The sequence below is a fragment of the Fusarium musae genome, chromosome 3 (genome assembly GCF_019915245.1).
Source record: "Fusarium musae strain F31 chromosome 3, whole genome shotgun sequence".
NCBI lineage: Eukaryota > Fungi > Ascomycota > Sordariomycetes > Hypocreales > Nectriaceae > Fusarium > Fusarium musae.
The window spans coordinates 4091455-4105723 of NC_058389.1; the positions used below are offsets into that span (position 1 = coordinate 4091455).

Below are 14269 nucleotides of genomic sequence, written 5' to 3' on the forward strand. Positions count from 1 at the left end.
CTACACCCACTTCATCAGCAACTACAGACGCTGGCCGTGATAGTGTTGGTTTCGATCTGTCAGATCACGCTTGCAGTAATGCTCTTGAAATCACTAATGCCCCAGTCAGAGTTACCCCGACGGACTATATGGTTGTATCAAATCCAAGTACACTGCAGCTTTAGTCCACATCTTGTCGAGGAAGGATGAAAGAGAACGTTTGAAGAGAAGTGGAGGACTCATGAACAAGGATATAAATCTTCCGAAGCGCGCGCTGACCAAGAGTGCCAGCCTATGCTCCTTCTGGGCTTGAACGCTTTTCGATCTGCATCCAGTTTCCAACACCTGTGATACATGATGAAGATGTAGCCTTTGTTGGAGGAGATGGATCAAATACTATGTCCCTTGATGCTTGGCAACTCGGCCAAAGCGGATCAATGTACTGCGGAAATTCGGTGACCTGACCCAAGACGATTTGAGCATAAGTGGTGGGAGCTGAGTGAAATGGGCTGTATTCTTTGTGGGCCGTTTGTTGGTTGTCGCGTTTGACTAGACCAGGGCCAACACCGTAATCCTCCAGACTGGCGGCGTGTTTCCTGTCCACTGCACTCTGGCACAAAGCCTAGGATTATGCGGGCCTTTTCTTGAATCGAGGTATTCGTGTTTTCGAACAGTAAAGGGAACCTAAAGGATATAAGTATTCGACATATGTGAGTTTACGACGTTCAAGTAAGTTTTAGTCTGCTCGACCGCTTTGGCACGTTCCAGAAAATAACTAAGCTAGCTTGGCGGGAAGCTCCTGGTCTATGATAACCAGGGCTCCTCCATTACCACTCACCATCTAGTTATAAGAGGGGTTTTGTCTGTGCTCAGATACACATGGGCCTTGACGGCAGGGCTTGTCAACGCCGACGAAGTCGGTGCCGGCTCCGATAATCAAGGCGTTGAGGCTTAAGGAGCAACACCAATATCATCGCACAGGACTATGCAGCGTTATAGTACTGCATACATAACCTGCATGTGCAAGATGGAGCTTGCAGAGTTAGTTCTGACTAGCTTGCATGGTATCACTTAGCACCACGTCTGCAAGCTTCATGCACTGAGGGTACCAAAATATGCAGCTTTGAGCCAACAGGGTATAGTCAATTGTTGGATCATTTCAGGGCTGTTTTGGTCTCGAAACTGGTCTGGCGGAGTAATCGGAGGTCTCATGGTAAAAACATAGTCCTGCAATAGTAGGTAGATCGTTTCAGGACGATCAGTACTCGATCAGGTCTCTAGGGCATCTAGCAGAAGCATCGGAGGCTCATCTGTGGTTGTACCAAATAGCAGTGGTGGAAACCATCCTCGCAAGTTATCCAAAGACTCTGATGGTATGATCTGGTTTGATGCAGGATGCCAGAGCTGAAAACAGGGAATCAAGGTCGTGCATGCCTGAAATTTGCCACAAGCTCGCCCGCAGTTTGAATCTCGAGAACGAATGTTCAATGCCCACCATACATTGTCATGATGTCGATGACAAAACAAAATAAACTGTTGAGCCAGAGTCAACTCCTGACAGCCATGACCCACAGAGGCGTTCATTGCTGGGTTCGGCCACGCGACTACCCACACAGGCTGCCGGGAGCGGGACTTGATCCAAGCGTCAAGACATCATTAAGCCGTTTCATTTGTTGCCAGTGGCTGGGACGGATCCGGTGGTTGTTGCTCCGCGGCGCCTCTGTCAAGGGTTTCATTGGGATGTAAGTGTCCTCTCCCACGGTTGCACCCTTGTTGATGGTGCCCTATCAGATCGCCATCTGGAACCAGGGACTACGGCCGCATTTTTAATGCCAACCCTGCCAATGACAGGTACAGGTTTGTAAGGATGAGGAAACACCTCAAGGCTGCTTTTCTGTACGTAAGAAGTGGTGAGCAAGATAATAAGGCCATCGAGTATCCGAACAACAGAGGTAAATCATGCTGCACGACTAAGAACCGCGACATATACCTGTGCGGATAATACTAAGGCATATCCTTGGGAGTCTGTCAGTTTTTTGGTCCCAGCCAATGACTTCCATCCTGACAGTCCTGGGAGGTTGCATCACCGTTGATGATTGACCTTGTCCATGGGTGATCCCTGAAGTGCCTCCCGACAAGAACAACGTCAAAAGCACGGACACAGCCTTGAATGACCCCCCAGGATTCTGTGCCATCATTGTGGTCGGCGTATCCTTATGTCTCAGTATTATAGAGGTTCGTACTGATTTGTTTGCACGTTATGCAGCCTCATTTCATTGATTGTACCAGGCTGTCAACTCGCGTGGCTGACTGAAGACTGAGACCATTATGTCTGGCCAGTAAAAAGCCGAGCTGGAACGATCGACAATGCGATAGCGTTTTTGTATGTAAGAAGATAGTCGTATATCAGGACTTGAACGTCCTGCTGAGCAACTTTTTCGAGTTGAGTAGGGGTCAGGAGGAAGACGAAAATTAGGACAAGGCTATTTCGCGTTCTTTAGCTGCATTAGGTCAAGGCCAGATGGATGGACGAATACATACCTGCATGATGAATGAATACATCCAGCCCTTCCCATCACAAACTTTTTTAACTGGAACATGGTAGCTCATGAAAGCCAGGGGAGCGGTTCCGACTGCAAAGAATTAAGGCCGACCCATCAGCTGCGAATGTCCGTCTGCGGCATCGGCACTGTCCCAGTATGGTAAAGCTTTAACGGCATTTCGTAGAGGTGCGTAGGTACAGAGAAGAAACAAGACCCAGGAGATCGGGCGCATTCCAACCATTCCATGTCAAACAAAGCGGAGCTGGTTCGGGGGTATTCGAATCCTTGTCAGTCAATTATCCAAGAAATACAAGATTTCGGGGGTAGAAACGAAAATGACCAAATGGGAGAAGAGTTTGTTGCTGTATGTACCTTGGGCCAAGTGCATGGAAAGAGGAAAGAAAGAAATACCCATCTATGCTTAGGAAGGTAAGATTGGATCGGATGGGTAGGCATGAACCTAATGGATGAGGTTTAGGCAGGCACGCCTGTCATCGATGCAACTGGGGCGTGTTCCTTCCCTCCCGTTTCCTTTCACTCCATCCCTCCTAACTACCTAATCCCATCCATTCCCAACCCATCCAACATCCCCCCCAAACTCAAGCTCAGCCCGCCCCGCGCTCCATTTGGCAATAACATCATCCATCTCGTCGACCCAATCTTTGTTATTCACCCCTGTCTCTCGATCACTGTCCTGACTAACCCTATTAAACGCGCCGTTCAAGGGCTATATGTCATCGTCAGCTCCAGACCTCATATCATAATTGTCGCCCTTGACTCGATGCGTACTAGTCACTTTAGCTGTGGATTCGAAATCTGCCCCAGCCTTTACAAGCGCTCTCAGAGCCTTGTCTCTCTCCCACCAATAAGTCATATATGTTAAGACAACTTCAACTGCCTCTATTATTAGCTGGCCCAGCTCTACCGAAATCTTTCGAATTTGTGGAAACTCAATACCGTACGGACACCGGGACACACAAATCCACTTGAACCAGCACTCCGTACAGTACCCTGCTCGTCTTACACTCACTCCTCCACATGTCTATCCACGTTTGTTTGTGCTCGAAAAGCTTTTCTTGACAGAACCCTTATCCTTCTTCGTGAGCTTCTGATACTGTCACCTCTGCTCAAAGTCAGCTCTTTGTGTCTTATTCCCAGTGCCAGAGTCACATTCCAGCCCGAGCATCTACCCGTGGTTTGATGACCTGCTTGTCAGTGGGCGTGGGATCGGTCCCCTAGTCAGGCAGTCAAAGGGCACCAAGCTTAAAGCTCTTGGCCGGTTCCCGGGACCCACGAGCCCAAGCTCTCTCATTGAACAACGATTTGACGCCCCGTCAGGCTTGCATCTTGCATACGACAGGCTCTACTTCAGGGAACAGAGGTTTTTGGCCTTCAACCTCATCTCCAGGGGCTCAGCCGGCCAACTGCTTGACCAGTCCACTCTGAAGTCGGCCGTGTCCCCGCTGCTGTCGTTTTTCCGATATACGCCCCCTACGTGGATCTGGAATCAGTGACCAATCCAATATCTTCCCTGCGGCAAAGGGCCCTGACAACTTTGCATCGATCAATCTCTCCTCCCTGTCACAGGTGACAGTGCCCCTCCGTTCCCCAACCGCGATACATGCATTCCCTTATTGTCATTGAAGGCCCCTCTCGCATTACCTTACAACTATCTCAGACCTTTCCTGTCAGTGACCAAAGAACCATCTTGCAAACCGTCGCGTGACACGAGAGCTAGTTTCAAGCTCCGTGTACGAGATCTATCAAAGTGTGACAGCAGAGTCACAACTATTGATCCTTCCCTTCACCTCGAGTTCTTCTTGGGCACCTCTGTAAGAAGCTTCTGGACCCCTTAAGGCACCGTCTTGGACCTTTTGTTGTCCTTCAGATCTTGAAACGGATTTGGGTTACTGGCCACCCGCGATAGCGGTTCTAATATTCACTGTTTGTGAAGAAACACCCGTTGAAAACCCGTTCGAGACACCCCTGACCTTCTGCACAGTATTATTGAGACTGAGTTGTCAGTAGCTAATCTTTGGCTACTCGCATCTTTCTGCTCCATCGGAGTATCTCGAAGAACGACCCGCCCTCCTTGCTGTTTTAACATCTCTACCCCATAACTGAAGCAGCTCTAGCCAGTAAACAAACTTTTGGAAAGCATGCGAATCGCGACCTGTTGACTAGATTATTTCCTACTTCAGCACTACTGAAGCATCGAGTCACTTAACATCGCATTAATCGACTAAATCACAATGGGAGACTACTACCATCACTTCCTGTCTTCAATGTCCGGGGCAGGGATGAATCCCGCGACGTCACCAGAGGAGATGCTCGACCCTCGAATGCATGGAGCACCGATACCAATGGTATCTGCGCCGTTACCCGGTCCGTATCAGCAACTTGGATATTTTACTGGGTTTCCAGATCCCATGATGTTCAACCAGAACAAGTCGCAGAAAGCTCGTAGAAAGTCTGCCGCCGGTACCCCTGCAGCAGTTGACCATGTCAAGCATCGAAGAACACGATCAGGCTGCTTCATGTGCCGCAGTAGGAGAGTTAAGGTATGTAACTGAGGACCGAGTAGAAAGCATGCCTAACTTTCCCAGTGCGACGAAACCAGACCAATATGTGAACGTGCGTGTAGTCTTGCAAGGACTTGTTGATTTGGGGATGATGCTAACATTCCTCAGGTTGCAAGAAGGGAAACAGAGAATGTGTCTACCCAGACCCCCCATCGTCGAAAGGTTCCTCAGCTTCAAGCGGTAAATCCAAAGATACCGCACCTTCTGCTCAACAAACGAGTCCAACTTCGTCAAAATCAGAGGACGACGAGGACACAGAGCAAGAGAGTAAACTAGAAATGATCGTGGACGAAGATGAAGATACTGAAGACCAAACAAAGTCTTCGGTACCCTCCAGGCAGTCAAAAAGCGTTTCACCATCGACCGCAACAGCAACACCAAGTAGCCTTGCAGCTGTCTATTCTTCCTCCGAGTTTCCTATACAGACGGGTGAAGCCGACTGGTCACATCTACCACCAGAGTACCAGCAAGGCCTCTCCTTTTTTGTGGAAAACCTCAACCATTTCAATTATTGTATACCCCTGGACTCGGATGGCTTTTTTACAAAGATTCTTCCCAACATGGCCACTCGCCACGAGCCCTTACTCAACGCGCTCGTAGGCTTCTCTGCATACCATATTACTCTTCGAAACCCACAGGGAAAGCTCCAGGACTTCTTACAATATTACAATAAGAGTGTAACGCAACTCTTGGGCTTGTTTCAGAGACGAGAAAAGCCCAACGTTGCCACTCTTCTCACTATTCTGCAGCTTGCCACCATCGAGGTATTTGTCAATCCTTTCTCACCACCCAACCTTCACATTCTGACTGTACTACTTAGGAATATTTTGGCGACTGGGTTAATCTAATGGGACACCAAAAAGCAGCTTTCGAAATAATAACGAGTATATTTACCCCACAGACAGTGATGCAGACGCCCGTTGGTCGCATGTGCCTCAGCTGGTACGCCCGATTCGATAGCTTCGTTGCCCTCATGGGAGGATTCCCTACCGATCTGCCGCGCGAATGGTTCCGAGCGATGCTGGACTTTTATCAATCCGGGATTACGTCGAACCCAGATGAGTTACGTTGGAAGATCGATGCGTGGTCCGCACGACTTCGCCTGATCTCTTACGACATGTCGATTTTGTTCGCCCGAGGCAGTAGAGGCCAGATATCCCCCGAGGACTTTATGAAAGAGCATGAACTCTTGAATCAACAGCTCATAGAGTGGAAGGAGAAACGCGACCCCGCCTTGCAGGATCCCAAATATCTTATCAAAGATTTTCCTCCAGCAGAAACTCTCGATCCGGACGACTTTGTCAATCCCTATACGGTTGGAATACTTTACGATTTCCCCCTGTTCGACGTCACAGTTCTATGCGCAGAATGGAACAGCATCATGATAATGCACAAATGCCAATCGTCAGGAATGAGGCCGGACCAACTGTTCGCGGATCTAAACCGCCATGCATATAGGACATGCCAATATTTCGAAACATTGGAGTTCTGGCCTTCAACTCCCAGAGGCGTTTTGGTTCTGATACAAGCATGTATTGCTATTGCAGCTCTTTTCTGTCCTCAGGATGCGAGGCATCACATGTGGTTCCGTCGGAAGTTTGCTTTACTAGAGACTATGGGGTAAGAACAAAACTCGCCTGCATACTCCAGTCGTAAGGTCATAATCGAATTTTGACTAACTATTGAGTAGGTATATTCATCCTCTTCCGCTACGTACCAAAATGGCAGAGTTATTCCGAGAACCCGATTGCATAAACTGGTGGCTGCCAAATGAAGAAGGATTCAGCCCAGTATTACAGGAAATCCGTAATTTTGCGGATGAACGGAACGCTGCAGCTGTCACAGCCCAACAAGAGAGTGTTCGTGAGGTTCGACATATTTTTGCCAAGATGTCATTGATGGACGATGCAAATGCCCCGTCAAGCTCTAGTCCAGACTCTGCTTCAGGGCCCAGTATTGATTCACCCAGTGTGAAGCGATGATGTATCCAGGGGCTGTGACTTATCCCGGACCACACAAGTGGACAGAAATCGCAACACAAACTCCTCGTTATTTAGATTACCTCCCTACTTTTCTTCTACCGTTCACCTCGCCTTTGTGGGCAGATGTTCGAGTTGATTGTTTCTCCAGCTGGCCAAGATTTCGAGGCAGGCAACCAGTTACGATACTCCTTTTCCTAGGCCAGAGAAGGAAACTGTGGTTTGTTTGGGGGTTACACAAGCAGGAATAGACTAAGGAGCCATTACGCGAGGTATGGTAGATAAAACGCATTTATAGCCAGGGTGCTGGCATGTGGAGGAGTTATTGGAAGATTGTGTGTTTCAGCAGGCATTTTGACGGTGATAGTACAACCGTCAGTTTGGTTATGTATTGTCTAATGAGGATGATTGGGTGGTCAATTGTGTTATTATACAGTGGGCAGGTAACTCTACCATGCTATACTACCATATCCTGAAAGACAAGATATGGAATCAAATGGATATCGCCTTGATCCGTCTATTACTTCTCGCCCTTTAGGTTTCGTCCTCTGACTTGGTATCTGTGGTCTTTGCCGCATCCTCTGAGGAGTTGTCCTTGGCCTCTGAGGATTCAGGGGCATCCGCATCTGGTGATGCGTCTACAGAGGCGTTTTCCTTTGTTGGCTCGTCCTCTGCAGCGCCCGTATCTGTAGATTGCGCTGGCTCAACAGAGTCCGCGGCTGGCTTATGTTCATCCGTTTGAGTATCGACATCGTTTGCAGAGTCTTGTTCCGAAACAGACCCGACAACTGTCTGGTCGGCATCATCGTCAATTTCTTCGTCTTCATCGTCATCATCATCGTCGTCATCTTTTGCTTTCTCAGCTTGGGAACTGCGGGACTGTGCCCCGGATTCTCCCATGACTGATTGCTCAACAATAACAGGGACATCGGCCACTTCTGGCTCCTCCTCCACGGGTGAGGGAGCGGTCAGGTGCATATCCTTTAGTTTCCTGGAAACTCCAGTGGATTCCTCCTCCTCGGCTTCGATGACAGTTGTTACAGCACTTCCCGTCGAAGGACTACTTCGAATGTGTCGTCGAGTATTTGTTCTTGTTGGATGCATGTTGTCTTCTTCGGCAGGAGGGCCTCGTTGATGAGATGAAGGCTTGAGAATGGTGGGAGGAGGTTTCTCGGGCTCCTGTTCAGTATGGGGTGCCTCGAGTCCCTCCGCCTCGGGAGGCAACTTGTAGTTCTCAGCAGGCAGCAGATCATACAAGTCGCATACAGTCTTAAACAGGACGTACAGTCCTGTCTCGGCCTCTACAGACCAAAACACACCACGATGCTGAAACCAGGCATGGGCAAATATGCGATGCAACCTGCGGAACACATTGACGAGATTCTTGACACCCACATTCTTACTGTGGTTGTCATTGTGGACGACAAAGCGGCTGGGGAAGATCTTCTGGTCGGTCACAACGTTGGCAGCCCAGTCCAGGGTGTGACAGCAGTAGTCGATGGCGCAGCAGCTCTTGGGCTGCTCGTGCACAGCGCAGAGGAACTGCCATTCGGAAGCGCGCATTTCAGGGCACGTGCTCGCACTGCATGGGGGGGTGTCGAAGAGGAAGCCAACGATCAAGGAGTTGCATTGCGAGATGAGGAAGCGGCAGAGCTCATAGAGCCAGATGGTCCGGTCGACGCCACTGGGAGGTGTCGCGAGCTGTAGCGCGGTGCCGCGGGTGATCGGCTGGGTGTTGGAGGACGTGTGGTAGCAGTGGAGGGCGGCTAGGTGTTCTTGGAGTTGAAATGCAGAGTCGAGCTGGTTCATGTTAGCATCAAGGTACCGGCATATTATGATGACGGCGCAAATAAGGTACCTCTTGTAGCGGTATCAGAGGAGGACCAGCAGCCATATCTGCTGCTTTTGTTCCTGGGTGTATCCGCCGTCTAGAGCTAGCTTCAAGCTGCGATTGCTCCTGGGGTGTCGTATGAAGACTGGCTGCAGGACCGCCCGAAGGAGACATGGGTGCCATTTGAATCTCTGCAGCTGGCGGAGGGCTTGGAAGCCTAGGGGAGCTCGGTGCTAAAGACATGGCTGGCAAAAATATGAAGTCGTTGCTAATAAAAACTCGCGATGTTGGGCGCAAAAGATCTGGGGAGCTGGGCGGTTAATATCACACAAGGCTGCTCTGGGTTGACAAGTGGCTGGCATGGAGGAAAGAAAACCCAAGACCATTATCTTAAGCGACGAAAAGATTGAGGTAACTTTAGTGTATTTTTAGGACACTTTTAGACCAGTTAAATTTGACACCCTGCTCTAGCGTCAGCAGGTTTATTACCCCCGCCCCAGAAGAAGACGGAGCAGGGATACCCAAGCTCACCCGGGGCCTACCTTAGGGTGGGGATTCGCTATATGCATAACAAAGAATGCCCGTCGCATGCAGCTAAGGGGGACCGTGCAACTTATACTCATGGAGCCTCTGAATGCATGATTTCAAGATATTTTGTGAGTGCTTCTTATTGACCGAGAAGACTCTAAACCCACGGCGAAAAGAATTCAATATTCGCCGGCCGTTAAAGCTGTTTCCCAAGCGTCCCTGAACTCAAAGAAAAGCTTGATCCAAACGGCCAAACGTTAACAACAACAGTCATGGATTTTGATGACGATGCCCCGCCAGAGCTGGTTGATATAGCCGCCAACGATGTGGATGAGGAGATCACAGTCAAGGTTCCTATCACAATTGTGACAGGTAGTACTACTAGCCACTATTTATCTCATTGTCTAATATTTGATAGGATATCTTGGTGCTGGTAAAACCACCTTGCTAAATTACATCCTTACAGCTCAACATGGCAAGAAGATCGCTGTCATCATGAATGGTTAGGACGGACCACGACTTGTTGGAAACAGCCACTAACATGATATAGAATTTGGAGACTGTAAGTACTCAGGTGTGAGATTGTCCTTACGTTTCTAAGTCGTACTGCAGCGCTCGACATTGAAAAGTCCCTTACTGTGAACAAGGGTGGTGAGCAGGTTGAAGAATGGTTAGAAGTTGGCAATGGATGTATCTGCTGTTCCGTAAAGTACGTTATGAATTTACGGCAGCCAAATACTAAAATGCTAACTGGATTCAGGGATACAGGAGTCAATGCGATAGAGTCTCTCATGTCAAAGAAGGGTGCATTTGACTACATCCTCCTCGAAACAACTGGCTTAGCCGACCCTGGAAACTTAGCTCCCCTCTTCTGGGTAGACGACGGACTCGGAAGCACCATTTACCTGGATGGAATAGTCACGCTCGTAGATGCGAAGAATATCCTGCTCAGTCTTGACGACCCCAATGGTGTTGTCGAAGGACACGACGACCACGGTCATGGCCCTGTCATGACTACAGCACACGTTCAGATATCCCATGCCGATGTGATCGTAATCAACAAGGCCGATATGGTTACTGAGACGGAACTCGACCAGGTCAAAGAGAGAATCCAGTCGATCAATGGACTTGCCAAAATCCATGTAACGGAGAGGAGTGTGGTCCCTCAACTGGAAGGATTCCTGCTTGATTTGCACGCATATGACCAGTTCAATGAGTCAGACGCGAATGCCAAGGGACACAGTCATCTCGACCCTGTAAGTTCCCGCCTGATATATGATATTTGTAAGAGGTTATGTAGCTAACCGCTCAGACCATATCGACCGTCACCATACCCGTTGGCCGCCTTGAGCCAGGACAACTGGACACAGTTGATCGTTGGCTACGATCGGTGCTGTGGGACAGCAAATTACCTGAAGATGAAAAGGAGGGTGATTTCGAGATTCATCGCTCCAAGGGACGGCTTGTGTTTGCCAATGGAGAGGTCAAGATGTTGCAGGGGGTGAGGGAGGTCTTTGAGATCAATGACGGGCCGTTGGGAGATGAGACGCCCAAGGAGGGGAAGATTATTCTGATTGGAAGGAACGTAGCAGGTGTTGGATTTGAAGACAGTTTAAAAAAGGCCCTGAGCTAGTCTTTAGAGTAAAGAACAGAGGTGCATGATAACTCTATGATGCCTGAGGTCTTTCACAAGTGCTCTTACGACTGAGTGCAGACTGAAGCAGTTGAGGTTGGCTGAATGAACAGAAATCGACTGACATATATTCTCGCCTATATTAATAAATGTGATCATTCGACGTTTCACAGTGTCTTATAGAGGCTATTGTTCATAGGTCGGTGTGTTTGTAGGCGTTGTTTGTTGGCAATGTTTGCCATGATGTTGAAGGGTCCCCACTTATTCCCGCCCGGATCATCGTCCATTCCACCTCATTCCAATTCAAGTCCAGCCTTCTCTCTCAGTGAGTAGTGAGCCCTTCTCCAACCGGTAGCAAACCTAAAGCCCCAGGCGAATAAGGCCAGCTCTGAAAGCAAACGATCGCATCTACAAATAACATCCCTACCATTTTGTCAACCTCCGCATAAAAACGCATCGACGTCGCACCGAACGAACCCTCTTGCTACGACACTTCGAATTAACAACATTGTATTCCAGCAGCATACTCGCTTTGTTGATCGCGACAAACCTCTATAGTCAATCATGAATAGGCCAGGTAGGACGCACCCCCCACGACGTTATTCCTTCGCAGCCCAGACCCCGCGCTGCCAGCGAAATCTGCAAAAACCTTCGTCATCTTTCGTATTTTTTCGGCACATCATCACGCGAGAGAGAGCTGTGCGCCAGCACTTACGCTCACGAGCCTTGTGAAACTCCCTTGACGGCTTTCAACCCCTCCGCGACCCTCATTGACCTTGTTCGGATGTCGCCACGATCGCTTCAATGGATCTAAACGCGGATCAGGATCAGGCTGGGGGCATGTCGGAGAGATTGCCATGGGCAGAGTCTGGATGGTCAAGCAATAAGCAAGCAAGCGAGCAATGACAGGATAACGCTGACGATGTCATCGAATCGTAGGGGCAGTGCCACAGACACTCCGCGGGATGCCTGGAGGCTTTGGAGGTCAACAGCAACCCCAACAACCAGGACGAGCAGGAACGAGCCGATTACCGAACGGAAAACTAGGTATGCGCTTCAGAAGTGATTGCGATCTCCGCGCTGTTATTTTGGCTGGGTCGCATCGAGGACGGCCTAAGGCTAATACCAGGCGACAAATATAGGGAATAACAACTCTGGCTGGGCGTTTGGAGGGGTTCCCATGGCGGGAGCAGGTCCCCAAAACGCTGCTCGTCAACTTGGCGGAAACGTGAGCTTCGCACAGAGCTTGTCGGGATCTCAACCTGCAACATCACTCGACCTATCGTACGTATATGGCTGCGGCACACGTCATCGGAGCTTCAATACCTCTCTGGTATTGAGTTATTCGAATCGAAGCTGGTCACAATGACGCGCTTGCTAATGCAGTCTAGCGAATTCCCATCATTATCGAACAACGCGCAGATGTCGAACCCCAACCAGTCGTCTATGTGGTCGACAGCCGGATCGCGAAACCTGGGTGGTCCCAGTCCGCGCAACCAAGCTACCCCTCAGCAAGGTGGCCAGGATGATATGTTCAGTCCCACCTCTTCCAGAGGGCAGGGCGGGTTCAGATTCGGTAACCAAGGCAACATTGGACAACAAACTCAATCAAGCAGCGTTGACGACTTTCCACCACTGAATCAGACCTCGAATGGCGAGATGGGATCAGATCGGACGGCGAGCTTGATGTCATCTCTGGGCTTCAGCTCTCAGGCCGCCGGCGCTGGACCGGCGGCAAGCAATAGGGGGAATGGTCTTCTGAACGCATTGTCGGCCAACAGTCGAGCAAATGAGGCCAGGTCGCCGCCTGGCATTGGAGCCCCCGGTCGGTTTTTGTCCTTATTGCCTGCGATTCCAAATGCTTACTTTCCCAGGCTCTTCAAGACCGCAAGACGGCAAGCCTCCTGGCCTGGATGAGCCCCAACAAAAGTCTTCCAAGGAGGATGCGGTGCCAGACGATGCTTCTAACGCAGCGGATTATAACAACGCGGACTATAGCGCCACAAATTATGTGGCACAAACCATGCAAAAGAGACTCGATACTGAGGACGTCATTGACCCTCTGGAGGGTATGCCAGCATCTGACAAGTGGGGTCTCAAGGGCTTGACAACGCTGATGAACAACTATCCTGACTACCACGCGATGGTTGTGGGAATGGACCCCAACTCGCTGGGACTTGACATCAATTCTCAAGAGTTTGTCTTTTCGAGACTAGCGATGAGGCCTTGCTAACATGCTTCTCAGGTTGTTTTCGACTCAGATCTACTCGCTGTTTGATGACGCACCTCCTCGGCCAGTCCTTTCCAATGGAAGATTTCGATTGCCGGATTGTTATAATGTGACAAATGTGCAACCTATCGAGAGTAAAATTCAGAGCTTCAACGAAGAGACGCTATTTTGGATCTTTTACAGCTGTACGGCAGATGTAAAGCAACAAATGGCTGCAGTTGAGCTGTAGGCGACAACCTATTTGTGCACCTATTGAAAACAGCTAACTTGTTGATAGACATTCACGAAACTGGAGGTGGCACAAGAAACACCAGATCTGGTTGACCAAGGACGAGCACATGACTCCTCAAATATTGAGTCCTAACCATGAGCGAGGCTATTACGTTGTCTGGGACACAAACTCCTGGCGCAAAGAGCGTGTATGTGCATCTCGGAGGGTTCTAGACGATATCATCTAACAAGCGCACAGAAAGAACTCACTCTACACTATGGCGATCTAGATACAACACTGGGTCAGGCACAGGTTGTGCCTTGATAGGAGGAGTACTGAGCACCACGATTGGAGAGAATTTCCTTTGGAACAGGTGTGCATGGGTGACTGATACGTGAGAAACGTATAAAGGGGCGTTACGGCATCAAGACAGGGCAACTGTTTCTCGTGGGGATGGGATCGGACCTGGGTTATGAATGAACGCTCTTCCATCACTGAGGGCTGGCTTATCGCCTGGATATCGGACTGTCGTGTCAATAAATGATGCTTTTCAGTTCTGCGCAATGACTGTTTGCCTTGAATGTTGTGACATGTTTGGGAATTCACCGTGGCCGGATATGATAACAGGCTATGGTTTGACTTCAATCATGATATTCTACTAACAAGAATTAGAATTTGAATGTGCCCGAAGGCATCCTTGTGTTCTGATATCAATCATATCAAGTTCGGTCATTGACATGATTAGCCGAGGAT

At 49.4% G+C, this 14269-nt stretch overlaps 4 protein-coding genes across 4 annotated transcripts; 3 read left to right on the plus strand and 1 right to left on the minus strand.

Annotated features, from left to right (window-relative positions):
* Nucleotides 1-4774: 4774 nt before the first annotated feature.
* J7337_004684 (uncharacterized protein) lies at nt 4775-7086 on the plus strand (the record flags this gene model as incomplete). Its single annotated transcript, XM_044822376.1, has 5 exons — nt 4775-5083; nt 5129-5156; nt 5213-5868; nt 6006-6724; nt 6795-7086. The coding sequence occupies 5 exons, from the start codon at nt 4775-4777 to the stop codon at nt 7084-7086; spliced, it is 2004 nt and encodes a 667-aa protein (XP_044683709.1).
* A 531-nt stretch (nt 7087-7617) lies between these two features.
* J7337_004685 (uncharacterized protein) lies at nt 7618-9157 on the minus strand (the record flags this gene model as incomplete). Its single annotated transcript, XM_044822377.1, has 2 exons — nt 7618-8883; nt 8942-9157. The coding sequence occupies 2 exons, from the start codon at nt 9155-9157 to the stop codon at nt 7618-7620; spliced, it is 1482 nt and encodes a 493-aa protein (XP_044683710.1).
* A 557-nt stretch (nt 9158-9714) lies between these two features.
* Nucleotides 9715-11075, plus strand: J7337_004686 (uncharacterized protein; the record flags this gene model as incomplete). Its single annotated transcript, XM_044822378.1, has 6 exons — nt 9715-9814; nt 9861-9944; nt 9993-10004; nt 10055-10151; nt 10203-10698; nt 10755-11075. The coding sequence occupies 6 exons, from the start codon at nt 9715-9717 to the stop codon at nt 11073-11075; spliced, it is 1110 nt and encodes a 369-aa protein (XP_044683711.1).
* A 1365-nt stretch (nt 11076-12440) lies between these two features.
* On the plus strand, nt 12441-13840 carry J7337_004687 (uncharacterized protein; the record flags this gene model as incomplete). The annotated part of the gene is made up of 5 exons (XM_044822379.1): nt 12441-12900; nt 12950-13271; nt 13321-13530; nt 13583-13724; nt 13775-13840. The coding sequence occupies 5 exons, from the start codon at nt 12441-12443 to the stop codon at nt 13838-13840; spliced, it is 1200 nt and encodes a 399-aa protein (XP_044683712.1).
* Between the last annotated feature and the right edge of the window lie 429 nt (nt 13841-14269).